This window comes from Molothrus ater, chromosome 5 (assembly GCF_012460135.2).
Source record: "Molothrus ater isolate BHLD 08-10-18 breed brown headed cowbird chromosome 5, BPBGC_Mater_1.1, whole genome shotgun sequence".
Taxonomy (NCBI): domain Eukaryota; kingdom Metazoa; phylum Chordata; class Aves; order Passeriformes; family Icteridae; genus Molothrus; species Molothrus ater.
In genome coordinates, this window is record NC_050482.2 from 49,119,086 (window position 1) to 49,139,828 (window position 20,743).

General features: G+C 49.3%; 1 protein-coding gene across 3 annotated transcripts; it reads right to left on the reverse strand.

Annotated features, from left to right (window-relative positions):
* Positions 1–424: 424 nt before the first annotated feature.
* Positions 425–19,692, reverse strand: L3MBTL2 (L3MBTL histone methyl-lysine binding protein 2). Of its 3 annotated transcripts, none has more exons than XM_036401570.2 (17): positions 19,628–19,692; positions 17,945–18,212; positions 17,599–17,732; positions 16,769–16,883; positions 15,756–15,835; positions 14,348–14,465; positions 13,884–14,018; positions 13,120–13,208; positions 10,149–10,380; positions 9,363–9,442; positions 8,683–8,787; positions 6,754–6,901; positions 5,844–5,926; positions 3,923–4,157; positions 3,163–3,228; positions 2,118–2,240; positions 425–1,294 (listed from the first exon to the last, which is right to left on the reverse strand). In XM_036401570.2, the coding sequence occupies exons 1-17, from the start codon at positions 19,676–19,678 to the stop codon at positions 1,185–1,187; spliced, it is 2,172 nt and encodes a 723-aa protein (XP_036257463.1). In that variant the 5' UTR covers positions 19,679–19,692; the 3' UTR covers positions 425–1,184. The 3 variants fall into 3 exon arrangements, with proteins under 3 accessions (XP_036257463.1, XP_036257462.1, XP_036257465.1); XM_036401569.2 differs by having other exon boundaries at positions 16,760–16,883; XM_036401572.2 differs by lacking the exon at positions 3,163–3,228 and having other exon boundaries at positions 16,760–16,883.
* Between the last annotated feature and the right edge of the window lie 1,051 nt (positions 19,693–20,743).

Below are 20,743 nucleotides of genomic sequence, written 5' to 3' on the forward strand. Positions count from 1 at the left end.
AGGCTGGACATGACCCAGCAATGTGCACTCACAGCATAGAAAGCAAATCAAGTATCAAGAGATGAGTGAAAGCATCAAAAGCAGCATGGCCAGAGTGAAGGACGGGATTCTCCCCCTCAGCTCTGGTGAGACCCTACCTGCAGTGCGGCATCCAGCCCTGAGGTCCTCTGCACAAAAAAGGACATAGACCTGTTGGAGCAAGTCCAGAGGAGGCCACCAAAATGATTAAAGGGATAGAACACCTCTCCTATGAGGAAATGCTGATAGAATTGGGATTGTTCACTCTGGAAAAGAGAAGGCTTCAAGGTAACCTAACTGCAGTCTCCTGATACCTGAAGGGAACATACAGGCAAGAGGAGACGAGACCATTTACAAGAGCATGCAGTGACAGCACGAGGAGGAATGGGTTCAAACTGAAAGACAGTAGTTTTAGATTATGTATTAGGAAAAAATTCTTTACTGTGAGGGTGGTGAGGCACTGGAACAGGTTGCCCAGGAAGGTTGTGGATTCTTCATCCCTGGAAGTGTTCAAGGCCAGGTCGGATGGGGCTCTGGGCAACCTGGTCTAGTGGTAGGTGTCCCTGCTCACAGCAGGGGTACTGAAACTAGATGAGGATCTTGAGATCTTTAAGGTCCTCTTCCAACCCAAACCATTCTATGAAAAAAGGTCTCACTTCTTCAGCAGGCACAATCATCTCCTTTTGTTTCTTCACCTCTTTCCACTCTTCCTGTTCTGATTTTCTTGGGGTTCGCAGCACTTAGACCAGAGAGCACAGCACCAAAGTTCTACAGGGGCAGCTCCTTTCCTGATACGTCCTGCACTCGTCACTTGTCACCTCCAGCCAAAGCTAAGAACTCAAACTGGCCTTTTTTGCTCTGGTAGCCTCTTTCCTTGTTTTGAACTCCTCATCCAAAAGGTGCCTTTAAAATCAGGCATGCACAACTACAGCAGCCACCCTGGTCATGCTCTGCAGCACACCTGCAGTCTTCCTGCTGTTTCCTAGGGCTTAATATTACAAGTCTGGAGGAAATTTTCTTGCACACCAGGAAAGCAGAGTTACAATGCCACAGGATGGTCTGCTTTAAAAAAGGAAGGCCCTTTTGGTCCTCTGTTTCCCTTTGCCAGGACCTTCCCTAAAGAGCCACAAGGTGAAGCTGCTGTGGCAGCTGTGGAATGTTCCAGATCAGTCTGTGTCCTCCTGCTTTATGCTGCTGATGGGAACAGGAAGCTCTGTCTGTCCAAATTCTGCGTCTGAAGGGTCAATGGTTTCTTCTTTCACCCGCACAGCAATGACTAGCAAGAGATAGAAAGAGAGAAGGGAAAAATAAGTAAATAAAATCAACCCATGTTGACTAGCATTACCTGCAGCACCTCCAAATCAGATCTGTCCTTGCAGATACTTAAAATGCCTCAGGCCCTGGGGCCAGCCCACTCCGTGAGGGTACTTCACCACAGGCAGCCCTGTCATGCCACTGCAAAGCTATCCACGGTCATAGCAGCAATCAGGATGGGACTAAACCCTGGCAGCATTCAGTTGCTGGCCCCCAAGAACAACTCCTAAGGGATGATGACATCCAAAGCTGATGTCATCCATTTTCAATCTGCCTGGGCTCACATTTAAGGGGAACTTAAATGAACAGGAGGGACCCTTCATGACTCTCCAATCCACATGTGCACAAGGCACCTCACCCACCCTCCTTCCACCTACCCGCTAGGGTTGGCAAGTGACCCAGCTGCTCTTCTGGTCACCACAGCATGAGAGGTTGTGTTCACATGCTGCAACAGCCCTGCTGGGGATTGGGATGAGACAGCCACCCCCTGACATATCCACTTCGTCTCTCCTCCCTGATCTCACACAACCAGGCCCTCAGCAGGCATTAGCAGCATTGAGATTTTGAGCAGTACTGGTCCCATAAAACTTTCTCAGGAAGCAAACCTTTCCAGGGAAAACAAGCAAACGCTTTCTTCTACTTTCTGGAGTGTCTCTGGAGGAGTACGGAAGGACATTTGACATGCTGCTGCCTTCTCCTGGCTGGGGGTGCCCATGAATATTGGCCAAGAGGGTGTATGGGGAGAGGTGGATGTGGCTGCAGGGTAGAATAACTCATTCCCTTACTCTCATCAGGTGCTGGCTCTGGCAAAGCCTGGCTGGCAGCTTTTGCTTCTCGTTTTGAGTTCATGGCAGAAGGCTTCTTGACAGGCTGCTTGACACTGCGGGCTTTGACAGGTAACTTTTTTCCTTAAAGAGATAACAGAGTATGAGCAAAAGTGTATTTCTTTTCCCCTGGAAAATCAGCAACCCTGCTCCTCTGAGAAACCACAGGCCAGGGACCAGCACAACTGAACAGAAAGCTACATGGTCATTAGCTGCCAACTGGTTATGCAACAGAAATGGCCTACTGGAGAAAAATTCTATAGTCATCATCTCAAAATATGCTCCTTCATGTTCTCCTTCATTAAAGGCAAGGCACTTCAGCATGTGTTTAACTTCCAAGGAGCAGGTCCTCTTGGAATCAGTGTGGAGTCAGCTTTGCTTACCTGAGTCTAGTCCTAGGCAATGAGCATATTTGCTGCAAGGTGCAGACATTGTAACCATAATGTTCTGGTTTTTAGCTGACCTTTTTATTTAGGTTGAAAATCTTTATATTCTTTGGATGTACTTTCCCCTCCACCCCCCAAGAAGGAATTTCTTGTCTGTCTACATGATTTGCCACAGCTACTGCAACAATGACAACAACAATGACAAGATGAAACAATAAAAGTATTTCTACTGGCCTCTTCAGCCATCTTAAGGCTTTCTTTCCCTCAGCACAAAGCAGGGTTGCTCTCCAGCTACCCTCCAGCTGCAGCAAACATCTCCCTCCAACCATGGACACAGTAGTGAAAGCAGCACAACCTCACACCTGGAAGCAAGTGCCATATATACCTCAGCCAACAGAAAACAGACTGCAAAACAGATCCTTCCCGCACACAGCTCTCTGCTCTTTAGGTAACAGGGCAGGTAAGAAGGGTGAAACTGTGTTGGTAAACCCACAGCCGACTGAGGGCATCCACAGCAAGACAAGGCCTCTCTCTCCTGCTCTGATGGGACATGGACAGGGTTCCTCTAACTGGGCCCAGCCTGCGAGCGAGCGGGAGGGCACTAATCAAACATCACTCACTCTTCTTTCCATAGGGTTTCTTCCTCTTCTTGGGCACCTCCTTGGCCTTCGCTGGAGCTGTGGGCTCTGTCATGGAGACGAGAGGGAAACGAAAGCCAAGTCCCATAACCAGTAGGTAACTGGGATGAAGTGACATAAGCGAGAAACAGATATACCCGTCCCCCCAAGCCAAAGCCCTCTTCCCAAGACAACCAGCTGAGGGGAAAGCAAGGCTCTAGTGCAGTTGCTGTCTGTGCTTCCAGGTGAGGGCCCAGAGCGGCAGGCTGGGGCAGCACAGGGGAGAGAGGCCCAGTATAGACTTGGTAGGGGCAGTAAAGAAACAAGATTTGTCGTTTGAAACAAGAAGGAGAACATCTGCAAAGGTGAGGCAGTGGCCTCCCTGTGACAAGGGGAGGAACGAACTCTTGAGATGATGCTCTTACCTTTTATAGACAGAGTCAAAGAGTTGATGAGGAAAGGGAGCATGGGGCAAGTTCCTGCTGCTATCTGGCTAAGGTTATAGCTATTCTTAATAAAAGGGAGCTGTGCAGGGATAGGACCACCTGGAACTCTACCCAACTTCCTCAGGAGCAATTCTCTGTTGGTGTGGGGGAACAGAGCCAATCTCAAAACTCAGGCTGTTTTCTCCCTATCAAGGCTCCTCCCTCTGCCAGCTGCTAGAACGTGGCAACAGAGGAAGATTTCTGGTAGCCAGTGCAAATCAAGGAGGAAGGAAATCTTTATCTCTAACATTAGAAACCACAGTAAAATCTTCACTCACCTGGAACCACTGGTGGTTGAAGCTGGTAGCCTGTCAGCTCACACCACCCCACAGGATAAATGTCTGGAGACTCGCAGTCCACCCACTGGTCATACTCGTTGTCCCAGCCATCAAAATGGATGCTAAGGAGACGTTGGACTACACGCTTCACTGTGGCCACACAGATGAGCCGGGGTTCCATCAGGTCCACTGCCTCCACCTTCATGCCTGCCTTGAAGCCATGGTTGGGACAGTCCTGGGTGCATAAAAATTAAAAAAACTAAAAAGAAAAGCCAAGGCCATTGCACCCCTATCTGGCAAACACCACTCTCACACAGGCTGGCCTTTAGTCTAGAGCAAGCAGACAACAAGCCCATAGATCCAAAAACAGATTCAAGGCCAGCTGTGTCCTCAGTTAATTTCAGCCCAGCCTTTAGAAGCAAGATCCTGCTGTGGGGGGAGCAGCAGTTCAGGAACACAATCAAACAATTACCTGACATACCCCTGGGAAATCAGAAAGGTCAGCATAGGCCCAGGTGCTGCAGCAGTTTTGTTGATGTAAAGCAGCCCCAACCTCCACCCAACATGCCAGCCACGCATCCACAGGCAATGAGCAATGCAGAGCCCACCAGGAGCCTGGAGCTCACAGAAACACTAGAAAGATGACAGGTGACACTCAGAGGGACCCACAAAAGGCAGGACACTGATGTCCAACTCGGACAGTACATACTCCTGGGCTTCTGAGGTCTCCCTAAAGTGCTGTCAGCAAACTGCAGCCCACTAGAGACTGCATATATTGTGTGTACTGCATATTGTCTGTCCTGACTTCAGGAAGACTTTTGACACTGCCATAAGAACCTCATAGAGAAAATGATTGAACTATACAGGCTGGGTGCAGATGCAGCAAGACAGACTGAAAACTGGCTGAGTGACTGGGCCAGGAGGATGGTTATTAGTGGCATGAAGTCTAGTTGGAGGCTAGTAAATAGCAGTGTACCCCATGGGTCAATACGGGTCAATACTGGATCCACTCCTATTGAACATCTTAATTAATTATCCAGATGACATGTCAGAGTATCATGTCAAACCAAGCAAGCTTGCCTGTAGTAGAAAACTGGGAGGAGAGACAGAATATACTAGATGGTTGTGCTGCCCTCCAGAGGGAGCAGCACAAGCTTGAATCCCTTGACAAGCTGGAATCCCCTATCTGCAGAGGAAGAACCCCAGGCACCAGCACAAGCTAGGGGCAGACTGAGACTGGCTGGAAAGCAGCGTGGCCAAAAAGGGCCTGGGAATCCCAGTGGACATGAAGTTGAACATGGGCCAGGGATGTGCCCTTGGGACAAAGAAGGCTAATGGTAAGCTGTTCTCAGCAGGTCAGTGGAAATGACCCTTCTCCTCTGCTCAGTACTGACAAGGCCACACCTCAATTGCTCCCTGGTACAAGGGAGACAGTGAAGAGAGTCCAGCAAAGGGCCAGGAAGATGATGAGGGAACTGGAGCATCTTTTGTATGTGGAAAGGCTGACAGAGCTGTGATTGTTCATCCTGGAGGAGAAAAGGCTCAGGGAGTACCTTATTTATGTATTTAAATGCCTAAAATGAGGGTGCAAAGATGGAGCCAGATTCCTCTCAGTGGCTCCCAGTGCCTGGACCAGAGTTAACAGGCACAAACTGAAACACAGGAGTTTCCCTGTGAACGTCAGGGGACAAGTTCCACCATGAGTGCCAATGAGCACTGACACAGGTTGCCCACATGGTTGTGGAGTCTCCATCCATCTGGACACAGTCCTGAGCAACATGCTACAGGTGACCCTGCTGTAGCAGGGTTGTTGGACAAGAAGTCATTCCATCTCTGTGATCTTGTGACAGCCAGAGCTATTGCACTCCTCCTTGCTTACTCCAAGCATCCCTACACATTGTTTCTTCCTGGCAGCACTCACTGTGTTGAAGAGCCGTGATGGAGCAGGTCTTGATTTGGTCTCTTCCAGGTAACGCTCCCAGGTGAATGTCTTTGCTTCATACCCTGCAGAAGGAAGAAACACTAAGAGGTAAAAAGGCAGTCACTGGGTAGACCAGCTGGGACAAAAGGCAGAGTAGGCAGGAAGGAGGCATAGCAACTGGTTGCAGAGCAGGTCAATGAACCTGCATGTACAGCCTGATCTTGGACATGAACCTAGTGCATGGATTCCATGGGAGTCCAGCACCCCTCTCTGCAGGCAAATACAGAGAAAAGCAAGCTGCAGCTCTGAACATCTGTGTCAGCCACAGACCCAGAGAAAGGGGAGGACCAGCAGCAAGAAGGAAGTAGTATGTTCAAAACACACCACTGAGACCAATCTTTCTTTCTCCCATCAGCAGGAACATCAAATGAAGATGGAACAGCACTACACAAAAATTCTGCAACACAGAAATTCAGAGCAGGCCTTTTCAGGTATGGCTAGATGAGGCAGCAAAAACACTCCTAGAGTGATTGTCTCTTAGGAGTTTGAAGAAATACTCATGTCAGATCTATTCATACAGAAAAGAACAGAGATGACTGTGGACACTTAAGTACTGATTCCTGCACCAATGGCTCTATTTATACCTTCCCATCCTCCTTGTCCTTTAAAAGCTTTTATTCTGTTCAGTTTGGGGATCATACACCTCTGCCACTGATCTGACAGGAGCTAACCAAGACTTGGTATATGGGCAAAGCTTAAACAGCCTGGCTCTCTGAACTAGCAGTCTCCCTGAAAAACAAGTGGATTGGAACCTTATTTTGATTTATCTGAACCTGACCCCTCTCAGAAACACACCCCCCATAAAATTCTGCATGCAGGTTTGTACCACAGGGCAGAGTCCAAATCTCACCTTTTGGAAGGGTCAGTTCAATGTTGTTCCTCTTACAGAAGTTGGCAGGGAAGATGGCGTGTGAGGAGGCGTGATAGCAGAACCAGTCAGAGCCATCATCAGATGTTGCTCCATCAATGCTGATCATGAGATACCCATCCAAGAGAACCTGAGATGGGAGTGAAGGCATGAGTAGAGCTCTACTTGCTCTAAAGCCTCTCCTCTTCTCAAAGGATTCTCCCAAGAGTCCCCCCATATATCAATCACAATTGCCACTATATAGTAAAATCCAATGTTATGTGTCCCAAGCTTCTCCTAATATGTTAGTCAACACAAGCTAATCCCCAAAGCAGCAAGTTCTGCAGGACTGGGACCAACACTAAGAGCCTTGTGAAAGAACTATGTGAAAAGCCTTAAATGGTCAGCTGTTTTGGTTCAAATTTATTTTATTGATTCCTTGTTAAGTGGTTTGTTCTGTTATACCCCCATGTTCTCCCCAAGTTAGTTTACCCCTCGGTTTTACCCTCCCTCAAAGCTGTCCCTCATGCCATTCCCCACCCCTTGTTCCAGCTCTTTCCCTGCCTGTCAAGGCAACCCAGCCCCTTTTGTTCCACTTTAACCTGGGGCCAATCCCTGACTGCAACACCCGTTTGGCATCCCCCAACTCCTCAAAGCCCCATTGGCCCATGTGACCCATCTTCTCCACCCTCCTACCACAATTGGCCCCAGACACTTGATGTAATCCCCTCGCTCCTCCCCTGAGGATTCCCTTTTGGTTAGCTGTTTGTATCCAGCTCCTGGCTTGTATGTACAAAACCGCTTGCACAGCAGTGCCTGAGACTCTTTGTTTCTGATCCCTTTCCTTGGAATAAGTGCTTCCTTCAAGATGAAGAGCCTCCTCCTTTGTCCTCTGCCTGGTCCGTGCCATGGCTTGTGTCTGGCACCTTAGAACAAGTGGCTCTAAAGGTTCTGCCTCTGGTAAATCCCTGTACCGAGGCAGTTCCCCACTCCGGGCGTGGCGCTGGAGTTCTAAGAGCTAGCCCATGCTCCGTAAGTAACACGGCAGTCAGGAGCTCTGTTCTCCTCCAGAAACACTTCACTAGCAGCCCAAAAGCCCTCTCCACAGCCAGATTATGAATTTGTTACTGGGTAGAAGGGAAGGAGCACCACCCTTGGATTTGCTACTTCATACAGCAACAAGACTTGCCCCTTCCTGTCACTCACTGGTAATTAGCGCCTACTAAAGGCGATAGGCGTGCCTGTCCCCAAACTCTTCCATTTCCAAACCGTGGCTGAAGGGAACATTTTACAAGACACAAACAGCTCTCATAGCATCCCACTGCCAAACTCCCAAGTATTAAAGTCCTTAGTTTGGGTTCTGTGAGGGCAAACAGCTTCCTGAAGAAGCAGGAAAAGCCCAGATGAATGCTATACTTTCAACATTCAACACAGTTCACTGAGGAAACCTGGGCAAGGAACTTACTTCTTTACACTAGCAGAAGAGTAGAGCTTCCAACCACCTTGTCAAGAGAGACTGAAGGTGACATGCCCATCCTCATGCCATTCCCCACATGGAGGTCACCTCACAACTCTTCCCTTCTTTCCACAGGGGCCTCTCTATGCACTCTCAGAACTGGAGAACAAATCTTCCCTCCTGCATGCCCAATGGTGGAAAGAGCATGGTTGCCAGTCACACACACTGGGCACTAGCCTGCAGACCAAGCATGCTCATCTTCATGCTGTCTGTTTAAATACACATGGATAACAACTTGTCAGAACTCTGAGGTAACCCCCCAGTTCCCTCCACACATCAGCTGTCCACCTCTCTTGACAGCCTTCTCTGCTCCCCTAAACAAAATCTTACCTGGGCTTATTAATTTGAAAAGAGCTGAGGAGAAGCTGCATTATGCCAAACAAACACAGCAGACCCCTTAGGCTCACTGAACTTACCTTGCAAACAGTGGCCACACAGATGTTGCCCAGATTCAAGGGGTCAATGGCTTCCAGTTTCATGCCTCGCTCAAACCATCCACCTTCAGAGTAGACAGCTCGTACCTAAGGGAGACTCTGGTATACCATGTGCTGCCAGGGGTGTGGGACAGTCCCATCCTGACACCGAGCACAGCAAGTACAAATAGGATTTGAAACTTCACTTGGTTCAGCTTGGGAGGGGAAACCAAAAATATTACAAGAAATACAAAGGGGCAGCCAAACCAACACTATGTTTGTGTCGGAAACCTTTTGCCATGGCTCTGGTCAGTCAGAGAGCCAAGCCCAACTGCTGCTCCACAACAAAGCAACTGCTTCCTTCTCATCTCAGTCCTTACCAGCATGATCCAGTTCCTTGTCAGAACTGGTCTCTCCCATGCAATCCTCTTCCCTCTCCAACTCAAAGCTCCCTTGCTTGCCCTTCGATTGAGTGCCTCAATCTGTCACTGTCCTTTAATTCTTTCAGCTTTCTAGTTTGACTGCTCCTTCTTAACAGCCTTGACACCCCAAAGACCTTACTGCCCTTAGGTATAAGAAAGACCACCCTCAACAACCCACATGGCAGCATGTACGCCCAAGCAAGGAAGTGCTATCACTGCGTCCTTCTTTGTGACCCCCACAGGAAGGCAGACTTGTCCTACCTTCTTAAACAGATAGGGCACAGCATCACAGTAAATCTTCCTGAAGGTGGGATGGTTTGCCATGTCATTACGTTTTTCATCTGTGAGGAATGGAAGAAACACAGAGAGGTAAAAAACCTGCAGCAACTGCAGAGGAAACAGACTGGTTATTAATTTTCCTGTGAGAGCTTAGCTGCTATAAACCCCCTCAATATGAGACTATTCAATAAAAAGAACAGGTCAGTCCCTCTACACTTCTTATAAAATGGGCTGTGATGAAGGGCTTGTTCAAAAGCAGATAGCTCAGCTTCCTGAGAACTATTGATAACACATGCAGCTATAATCAGCAGGGAGAGGCAGGAATAGAGACACAACCAAAAGGATCAGCAGAGCTCAAGTGTTGCTTTTTTCTTTGTCTTTTTCTCTGGCAGAGTAAGCCAATCAACAATTCCTCTTGGTAAAGTTCAGAAAAACGCAACCTGATGGCATCCAGTGTTACAGAAGCCAGCATGAATTTCCTCAAAAAAGACGACAAACATCTGTCATGTTGCAAAGTCAGCATTCTCACACTAAGGGGACATCTGCTTCAGGTAAGAAACCCTACAGTCCCCTGTTGTGACCTGTGATCACAGGGCTTTTATCTATCCAGATAAAAAACCAGCAGACACAAAACTAAGCAGACTTCACCTGTTAGGTCTTAAGACAACTGCCTCACTCCCAGCATGTCAAGACTGGTGTCACCAGCAGGGTGCAGGCAGTTCCCAGCAAATCAGAAGATGACTGCAGTGGCTGATGGCTGATCCTTACCTGTCTTCTTTATGTCATGGCCGACTCTCCGTGACCAGCCCACAGGATGGATAAGGGGACTCCACATGTGGCACCAGAAGTCATCATCACTGTCACCATCCTCATAGAGGAGTCTCAGTCTGCCCCCAATGACTGTGTCCACCACTGCCATACGTGTCTGGGACACGTGGTTCTTATCCACCACCTCGACCCGCATGCCCTGCCGGAACGGGTACTTCATGCTCTCTGCCATCTGGCAACAACCAACAGAGGAGGTGAGATCCAGCACAGTTCTCCAAACACTTTAGAGAACAGCTTTCCCCGCTGACATGCACCCTGGAACTGCCCAAAGCTGACTAGGAAGGGACAAGTAGCTGGCAGCCCCAGAAATGACAGTGTGGTTGGGCACACACGCTGGGTCTCCCTTTTGTCACATGGACTCATAAGAGCTGCCCCACTCCAGCCCAGCAGCAACGCCCAGCCACCACCTTGTGTGAATGCTCTCAGTGAGAAGTTTTGTTCACAAGGGACTGAGTAAGGAATGGTGTGTGCCTGTTTCAGTCATGAAAGTTTTGAGGCTGCAATTAGTTAGAGGTGTAGTTTGCCAAAGTGCAAGAGGATTCAGTTGACTTCAAAAGAGGTCAGGTTCTTATTTTTACCTTTTTATTCTGATCAGAGGTTGAACTACATGATGATCTATCTCCCAACTCCATATCCAAAGCCAGTTACTCTGCAGACTGACCCAAAGGGACAGTGGAGTCACTGGCTGCTTTCTGACTTTTTTAAGACCTTTGGTTTGCTCATACAGCCTTGTCCTACTCATCACAAATGCCCAGTGGTGTTTATAGAATCCCCGACATTTTGAAACTGTGATCCCAAGATGCCATGCAGCAACTAGGAAACACAAAATAGATACCCAAACCAGCCTACACCTGAATCCAGAAGAACTTTTAAGTTAAAGTCTTCCACTTCCTGTTTATTAGGTGGGAGTGGAGATGCTAAGGGAGAAAGACAAAAGCAATGTCTGTTTCCCTCCACCACTCCCCTTTCAGCTACAAGCTGGGGCCCAGGAACAAGCAGCTACAAACACCCTCCTAACTTTCTGAGAAGTAACATGAGAAGCACTAACTACATCCAGATCTCGAGCTCAGTGTCATCACTTACCTTGCACACAGAAAACCCTATCACTTGCATTCCTGCCTGCTGTCTCTGGGACGGTCTTCCTTATCTGCCATTTCCAAAGCTCCTAGCCACAGGAGACCCTCTTCCCTCTAACGAGGTCTAATCTCAGCACAGGCTACACAAAACCAATCATGAGAGATATAGAGATGCCAAGGCCATGGCACTTAAAGGAAGCCTGTGCCCTTCTGTGGTGGTTTGACAGGAAATATGTTTTCTGGGATGCTGTGGTCAGGCCAATCAGGGCTCAGATTTTAATATTGGCACCTAATGTGGCCATTGGGTCATTGGATCGGCCTCTGAGCACAAGGGGTTAAAGCAGGGCTCTGCCCTGGGAGGCTCTCTTGGGTTCTGGTCAGTGAAGGGTTCAGAGCTCCCCTGCCCGGCTGCGGGCTGGGCGGGGCAGGGGCAGCCATGGGGCCGGGTGAGGGAGGCCGGGCCTGGACAGAAGGGAGGGGAAGGCCCCTGCAGGATGGAAGGGTGGAGGAGGAGCACTGAGAGGCATCGGGCAGCCACCACCCCCTCCCAGGAGAGACAGAGAGAGAGCCTGTGCCTGTGCTTGGCCGGCCGAGAAGGAGAAGAGGAGGGTGTGAGAAGGTGCCTGGCAGGGCAGCCGTGGGAGTTCTGGACAGACAGAGCCTCAGATTTTTAACCCTTTTCTTGGATGATGGAAACCTTGCAAATGCTAATCCTCCTGGAGCTGAATGAGAAGAGAGATAGAGATGAGCTAAGAGGAAATGGGCCACGAGAGAAATAGATAAGAACTCAGGTGGAAGAGTTGATGGAGTAGCTTTTGCTGGACTCTTTGTGTGTAGCCATGGACAGAGCCATGTTTCCTTGTGATACAGGGACTGCATTCTAGGGGGAGGCAATGCCTCAGGACCAAGAGGGTTTGGTGTGGGTATCCCTCGGCCTCAGGGGTGAAAAATATGGGGGGACAGATGTCCCAAAGTTGAGACTGTGCCTTTTTGGAGTGGGACGAAGCATCCTTAAAAGTCGACCCTAGAAGCAGCTCTGGTCTGTGTTCAGTGGTGAGAGCGCTGGACATGAAAGGAAGAGGTCACCATTGGCACAAGAAGGACTCCTTCTCCTCTTGATGAACTGAGGATTGAGTATTCTGAAGGGTGGTGCCAGACCGAGAGTCGATGATTTGGGGGATGTATTGTATTGGGAAATTGGTGGGGAGGAGGAGGAGATGTATTTGTGAAGTGTTCATTTTCCTTGTGCGTTTCTTTTTTTTTCCTTTCCCTTGTAGTTTAGTTAATAATTTTTTTTTTCCTAAGTGGGAGCCTGCTTTGCTTATTCCTGGTCACATCTCACAGCAGAAACCAGGGAGAGAGTATTCTCATGGAGGCACTGGCATTGTGCCAGTGTCAAACCATGACACCTTCTCACTCCCTGCAGGCTGCTTTGCTACCAACAATGAAGGCAAAGTTTTTTGACTCTCAGAGCTATTCCCTGGCACTGAAACAGGGGAGGGAAAGGCCAGGTTGGAGCTGCACTGGACTCTCCCTTCAGACAAACCTCATCCCCAGTATTTCCCAGCAGATCACGTGCCAACAGCTTTTAAAGCCTGCCTATGACCCAAAGCAGAAACTGTTGTGCTGAGAGGGCATGAAGGCCGTGCCATCCATTACCCACAGCATCATGACAAGTATCTAAGGAGCATGTGGAAGCACTCACTGCCCCTGCCCTGCCTAGGTTTCAAGGCACACAAAAGTTACATAGATCAGAACCAGAAGAGGCATGCTGAGCACATGTCTTGACTTCAGCTTCATTTCCCCCACGCAAAACAACAGCCTCCCATGGTTACCTTTATGTGGAAATCCACTGGGATGGTCCTAGCTCCCACCAGTTTTTTCATGAGGTAACTTCTCCAGTCAGTGTACTTGGCATGGATAGCTACATATGAGCAGGGAAAAAGTCCATCTTTATGACCAAAATAATTACAGCACCATGCCTTTCATGTCTCTGACAGCCCATTAAGCAGCACTAAAAGGCACTTTTCACACTCAGACTCTGTACTCTGTTTTGCCAGGTTGCCCCGACATCTGGCTGAAGGGATCACCATTACAGAATGAACTGGGCCAAGCAGACACTCAACTCCACTGATCTAGATGAGGAAGTGGTAACAGAGCAAAACACATGAGTCATACCAAGCAAATCTCAGCTTGCCAGAATTCCACTAAACTGGCATCCCTCTCTGAACTGCTAGCTGTGCAGGGACTGGAGTCACTGCACTTACCAGAGATGTTGCCCAGGATATAGGACCAAAAAGTTCCCCCAAAGTTCAAGTCCAGCCACCATGTGGATTAGAGGAGGAAAAGCCACCTGCATTAGCCCCCACAGCTCTGACATCAGCTCTGCATGCAGCATCCCCAGGTCAATAATAGGGAGATGCAGAGGGAGCAATCCAAGCAGTCTCCACTTCCCAAACTCAAACTGCTGCTTGTAACTCAAAGCACAAATGGAGCTGCAGTGCTACATGCAGTGGGAACATCCGTCCCTCTGTGCTAGGCATAAACCAAAGCTTCTCCATGCCCAGGGATATGGTGACCCCTCTTGCCCCATACTCACTCTGTGGTGGTACCAGGATTTTGCTGTTGATGGCACACCAGCCAATGGGGTGAATATCCACAGTGCCCAAATTGCACCAGAAGTCATGACCAGCATCATTCTCAAAGCCCTCATATCGCAGAAGGGCCCTGTATCCTGCCAGGACAGAGCAGACAAACAAAGGCATTAGAGGCCAAGAATTTGGCACCACAGGCTCAGTACCCACAGCATGGCCTTCAGTACTCTGCATAGGTCACCAGAGCTTCTCCAGCAACTATTCCTGCAAATTGACCAGCACCTAGAAGGGGAACCACGTGCTGGTTTCCTCTCACTCCCACACCATGGTATTTCCTGTTCCAAAATCTCTCAGCAGTTGTAGAGCTCCAAAGAGCTGCTGTTTTCATTGACCAGCTACCCTCAGCTCTCTAAAGCTTCCCTCAGAGCTTAGCCATGCCCAGCTGTCAAAGATTACTTTGGAGACTTACCTACAATCTGGATGACAGATGCAATCCAGTACACACGACTGGGGAGCACAGCATCGCTGTTCAGCACTTCCACTTTCATACCTTTCACCACATCATCCCACTGATCAAAGAGCGGCACCTGAAAGATGGAGGCAGCCATTGGGGCAGGGAGAGGGATGTGGAAATCAGAGCAGGATTTAGGCCCTTCTAGCTTTCAGAAACATGTCTTAGGCAGCTACACCTTCACCTTAGACACAGGCTTGCATGCCTTACCCCTCCTGGACTTGCCAACATCTTGAAATACAGATGAACTGTCCCAGACATCTCAGTGGGATGTTTACTGAGGATCCCAAAAGGCAAAATACCATATAGCAATACTTAACTGTTTCACTGCCAGATATCCCATTATTCCAAAGTAGCTGCTGCCATTCCTCTATGGCATAAAGATACCTAACAATGAGGATACCTAACATGTCTGCCTAACCTATCATCAAGAAAAAGGAAATGCTGTCAGTACTATCAGACAACAACTCAAAAGGAATATAACAAGTCTTATAAAAATTGGACATGTTGGAGGTGCAGCTACTGCCAGGCTCACATGAATTGAATTCCTCTCTGCACATCACCCTGGGCTATACTCAGCCATACAAACTGCAAAATTAGCTTCCCACTATCATCCCCAGTCAGAACTAATTCTGTTCCCAGTCAGCACTAAGTCATCACTACTGATGCCTGGAAAATAAAATACATCTTCCCAACAATGTTAGAGTAAATATAAAAGCAAACCTTTACTTGAAAGCTTTCAGGTACACAATATGGCAAAAATCACATGTGGTATAGTAATTCTACAATTTTGATAAGATTAGTTGATTAGTATACTTATCATATACTGTCCAGGTAAAATGTTAGTTGGTTGGGTAATAATTCCTGGGGTTCTGACCCACTGGAAGCAGTCCAGAGGTTTTGTTTGCCCCTGCTTTTGTTATGTCTGGTTCAGATTCTGGTTGGAAAACAGAATGTCCTTGTAGTTGGTTCTGTTCTTGGAATAAGACTACAATATTTCTGAATGTGTTTATTAGGTTAGCTTATTGTTCCTACATGTAGGGAAGAAAAATACTAGAAGGTACAACCATGCTTTAGCAATCTACAAAGCTACAAATATATGAAAAACATAAAAAGCTAAAAATGATAGGCATCACTACCAGCAGTGTTTCTACCAAGTCCCCCTCTGCTTCCTTCCCCCAGAACTCCTGGACCCTTTGTGAGACTCCCATTCTCAGCTGCCAGAAACCCCAGTTCCTTTCTTTGCATCACCAGGTCTCAATAACCCCCTGCTGGGCCTCTGCTCACCCCCTCTCACAGGAGCACAGGGGCCCATGCACAGGACATGCCCTGTGTGCCCTGCCATGCACAGCAAAGTAGAACTCACATGTTTGAAGCAGCTGACAGGAGCTGCCTTGTAGCCGTGCTCCTGCAGGTACTTTCCCCAGTCAAAGCCCAGGACGAGTGCTGCAAAGAGACATGAGAGCAGAAAATCAGATGAGACACAGAACAGGCAGAGATCAGTTACCTCTGGACTACAGCCTGCAGCCTCCAGGCACTAGGACACAACACACAGGGACTATGCATTCCACTGCATTTTCTCTGGTGGGAAACTAGACCCTATGTCAGTGCATGGTCACTAACACCCACAAGAGGCAAAATACATTATTAATCAATATTTGCTGTCACTTGCTTTTGGGGGAGCAGAAATGGCAATAAAAGGGGTCAAGTCCAGCCTAGGGCTAAAGCACTCCAGGGAGAGTGCATTCTTTCAGGGTTAAACCACTTCACATTTTGGTTTTCAGCAGCAACACTGCAGGGTCATACCGGCAGCAGAGGGTGCTGGGAAAATCAGAGATACTAACTTGAGAGATTAATCCCACAGTCCCTCCTGGTTGCAGGATCCAGCAGCAGTCTGCTCAGGGATCACTCCCTGCTGCTGCCATGCCCCAGCCCTCCCCTTTCCCTTAACACAGTAAGTTGCTGCTTCTTCAGCTGCAGTGACTGCTTATTGCTCAGAGTGATCACTGAGTGACTCAGGGCAAATAGAACTCCCCATGAGCAGTGGGGCAGCAAATGGTTGGGGGAAGCAGGACACCTTTAAGTCACCTTTGCCAGCAGAAGTCAGCACCTCATGGGACTGGGACCACAGAGCTTACACTCCAGGTCAAGTCATACAAGGAGTGAGGATGAGGCTACAGCAGTGGATGGGCAGGAAGAGGAAAAAAACCATGTCCTGTGTTCTGCCAGCTTGTGTGGAGCGATCCACACACATCGTACAAGGCAGTGCACCAGAGAGGAGGAGGAGGACTGCAGAGCTTACAGCCCTCAAGCTGTCCCCATTTCTGTGACTCCAGCAGCTGCACCTCCTCACACCTCACCTACACTCACCATCCTGACCTGTCAGTGTCCCATCTGCCAGCTGTCCTGTGCCCTGCGAATGGAGGAAGGCCCCGATCTTGGCTGACCAGGATGCCTTGTGCAGAACTTTAGCTTTCTTTGTTGGTGGTTTCCCCTACAAAAGAAGGAACATTAGAAACATTAATGGCACAGGAGACTAAGCCACCCCCTGCAACTGGGTATTCATCTCTTCCTTGGGACAATTTCCAGGCTACTACAATATTTATTAACGCTCACAGCTACAAGAAACAGCAGGTAAAATACCAGTGTGTCCTTTCTCAGCTATTAGGGAGCACCACCTTTAAGCTGTCATGCTTTCTCTGGGGACTTCAGGCAGGAAGAACAAACTGGGAAAATCAGTCCGATATTTAGAGAGCAACCGCCTACCTCTACATATAGGCACATCCTGCTTCATCCCCAGGAAATCTCACAGAATTATAGACTCTCTCTGAAGAGCTGGAAGTCTGCCTTCCTAAAGTTCAGGAGCATGACTTTACTCCTTAGCTGACCTATACTCCTCAAGATTGCAAATTCCACCAATGCATGACCATTGGAATTGGAGCCACTGCCTCCAGTCTTGGCATCCCCAATTAGTTCACTTACCTTGGTGACCATCAAATCTACTGTTGCATTCCCTCTGCTACAGCTGTCTATTACCTGGCTTAAGAAATTATCCCCCATGCATTCCAGGAGTCTCCTGGATTACCTACAGCTTGCCATGCTACTTTTTGCAGGTATAGGGGTGGTTGAAGTCCCCCAGCATGACAAGAGTGACAAGAGCCTGCGAGCACGATGGAGCCTGAGAGCCAGCTGGAAAGGTTTAAACGCACCTGCAGTCTGGCCAGGATGCTGGCCTTTTTGGAATTCGAGGAGTAGCTTCTGGAGCAAGAGACGCTGCAGAAACGTTTGGTCTTGGAGAAGAAAGCCTCCCTGGTGCCCACAATCCCACACATTTCGCACACAGCTGCGAGAAGGAAGGCCAAAAACATGAGGATTTAGCAGAGTCAATTCACTACAATGACAGAGCTGAGACCAGCTAACCATCGTTATACAGAGCAGATCCCCCACACAGCCCAGAAAATGCAGTGTGAATCCAAAGCTGCTCCCAAAGCATTCCCAAGGTGCAGCCACACACCCTTCACTGCCCCTGAATGTTTCAGGCAGCACAGGCAGTACCTGGCTCGGAGCCACTGTCTTCTGTGAGCCGGCCTGTGGATGGCTGGTGCATGGGAGAGGCTGAGAGCTCTCCAGCTTCCCGCTCTGCCACCTCATCATCACTGGACTCCTCCAGACAGGAGCTGCTGTCACTGCCCATGCTGCTGTTGTAGCACGTGAGGCTGTCGTAACCCCCAAAGATGTCCAGGTCATCATCCTCCTCATCGTCACCACCTTCCTCCTCCGCCCGCTCCAAAGATGAAGATTTGTGGCAGAAGGCAGACACCAGCTAGAAAAAGAGCCAGTTTGCTTTAAACCAGACATTTTACATGCCACTGCACAATAAACCTCCTTTGCTGCTGAGGGAGGCCCTCTTGGGCCAGGGGGTGGCCTCAGGGCAGGCAAGGAATCCACATAACCCCAAAGGCAGGATTCTGAACACCTTCCTCCAGACAGGTCCCTTTACTGGTATTCCACATGCTGCATTCTGCTTCCCAAGAGCAAAGTGCCACGGGGCTGTTGCTAGAGAGAAAGCAGCTTGAGGAACATGGAAAAATACAGGGCAAAGCACTGCCTTGCTGATGAAGGACAGATGAGACAGATGTGTCCTTCCAGGCAATGTTCCCCCCAACAAAGTTGCACAGCACAGCAGTGCAGACACCGTCACAGTAAAGCCAGCACAGACTTCCAGAACAGAGCACAGGCTGCATGTTCCTGCCACCACAGCTCACAAGACCAGCACAGCCTGGAAGTCAGCAGGGCAGTCCTGGAGACAGCTCATGTCCTCTGGAAACTGCACAGCCCACAGCTGACCTTGGTTCAGAAACTACACCAGCAGGGGGCAGAACATTTGCTATTGGTTTTTGCCTAAACTCAGATGCCCCCACAGCTAAACATCTTCACTGTCTCTTTGTACTCGCTGTTACAGCAGGAAAGCTGCAAGGCAGAGACTGAAGAAAGAGCACAGAAAAAGTGTGTCTCAGACTAGAACAATCTTGAACCAGGCTCCAAATAAGCATAAAAGAAGCTGGGAAAATGTGGCAGCAACTCATGAAAGAGCAGTAAGAACTCAGCATCAGCACAGGAAGTGATGGAACAGGAAGGCAGACACAAACAGCTACATGAGGCAGGAGGATACCATTGTTCCTCCAAGTAGGCAGCAACTCAAGATCAGCAGCAAGCCCATCACCTTCCTTTGCTAAATTCCCTCTGATCCCTGGCTCCAACTATCATTACAGACACGTGGACAGGAAGATCAGAGTTCACTCACTGCTGTCTCCCCGCATCCTCCCTGGCTTTCGCACAAAACAGACCCAAGGTTCCCAGGTTACTTCCTGAACAAAGAGTTGCTCTCCTGCGGATCTAGGCCCTGGGGCAGCATTCCTGACCTCTGGAAGGCCTGAACTCCTCTAAAAAAGAAAGATTTGCATCGCCTTCTAGTCCCTGTGTGGGTGCATTTTACAGCAGTTCGTAGGACGTGAGCACCATTGCACCGTTACTCTTCCACAACAGGTGAGTGAAACTTGCGGACATCTCACAATCCCCAGGGCTGCCAAGCAAGGGCAGCATCACCCAGAGCCTCCTCGGGAAGCTGAGGGCGACGCAGGGGCCCATCTCGCCGGGATCAGACGGACCCACCGCCGCCCCCAGGAACACTCCAGCCCGGGCCCCAGAGGAGCCCCCGTCCCGTCCCGTCCCGCTCACCTCTGCCCGGTCCCGCTCCATTGCTCCCGGGACGCCGCCAGCCCGCCTCATGCGCGTGCAGAGCGTCCCCCGTGAGCTGTGCGTCTGATTGGCGAGAGCAGCGGAAAGCATAGCCAATCAGCGGGGAGTTTGTTCCCGCCGCGCTGCCCGCGGGGCACGACGGGAGCTGTAGTTCCTTTCCCGCAGCCATGGCGCCTCGTGGCGGGCCTGCCCAGGAGCAGGCTGGGCCCCGGTGCCGTCTCCCGACTTCTGCTTGTGGTTCGGGATTAGCCCACTCGGTCCCAGAATGGCTCGGATTGGACGGTACCCTAAAGATCATCCAATTCGAACCCTCTGCGGAAGGCAGGGTCATTTTTCACTAGAGCAGGTTGCCCAGAGCCCCATCGAGCCTGGCCTTGAACACTGCCTGGGATGGGACATCCACAGTTTCTCTATGCAGCCTGTGCCAGTGCCTCACCGCCCTCACAGTAAAGAATTTCTTCCTGTGTCTTATCTCAATCTGCCCTCCTTCAGTCTAAAACCACTACCCCTTGTTCTGTCACTACCTGCTCGTATAAAAAGTCCATTTTCCTCCTTTTTATAATCCCCCTCTGGGTACTGGAAGGCTGCAGTGAGGTCTCTCCAGAGCCTTCTCTTCTCCAGGCTGAACAACCCCAGCTCTATCAGCCTGTCAAGAAGCTTATGTAAAGGTAAGCCCCTGGAGGCAGTTCTATTTTCCACCCTTTTATTGTCTTGTCACTGCCACTGTGTTGACGTTGTAGGAGAAAAAATACATATATAAAGAAAAAAGGGCTGTACTGAGCATTCCTAGTCTGTATGGGCTTTGTAGTGAGTGGCTGAACAAATAATGTATGAAGCACAACTGTACAGTCTTAGCTGCAGGTGGGAGTAAAGCAGCATGAAAAAGGTTCATTCCAAAGGCTCACCTTATACATGGATTGCTCTTCCAGACAATCCAAAGGCTCTAACATGAGGCTACAGCCTGTTATAAACACAAAGGAGTGTCACTATCCATATGAAACACACTGAGAATCCAGGGTGGTGGTCACAGCCTAATTACAGGGGGACAGTGTTGGGGAGCTGGCAAAGCCAGTCTGCAGCTTGATCAGCAAATTT

Bases quoted from the DNA above. Each gene is read 5' to 3' on its own strand.
- L3MBTL2 (XM_036401569.2), bottom strand. From the start codon at position 19,678: ATGAGGCGGGCTGGCGGCGTCCCGGGAGCAATGGAGCGGGACCGGGCA. The intron at 14,019-14,347 runs GTAAGTCTCCAA...CTGTCCTGGCAG, and splicing joins ATCTGTCATCCAGATTGTAG to GATACAGGGCCCTTCTGCGA. The intron at 9,443-10,148 runs GTAAGGATCAGC...CATTCCTCACAG, and splicing joins CCATGACATAAAGAAGACAG to ATGAAAAACGTAATGACATG.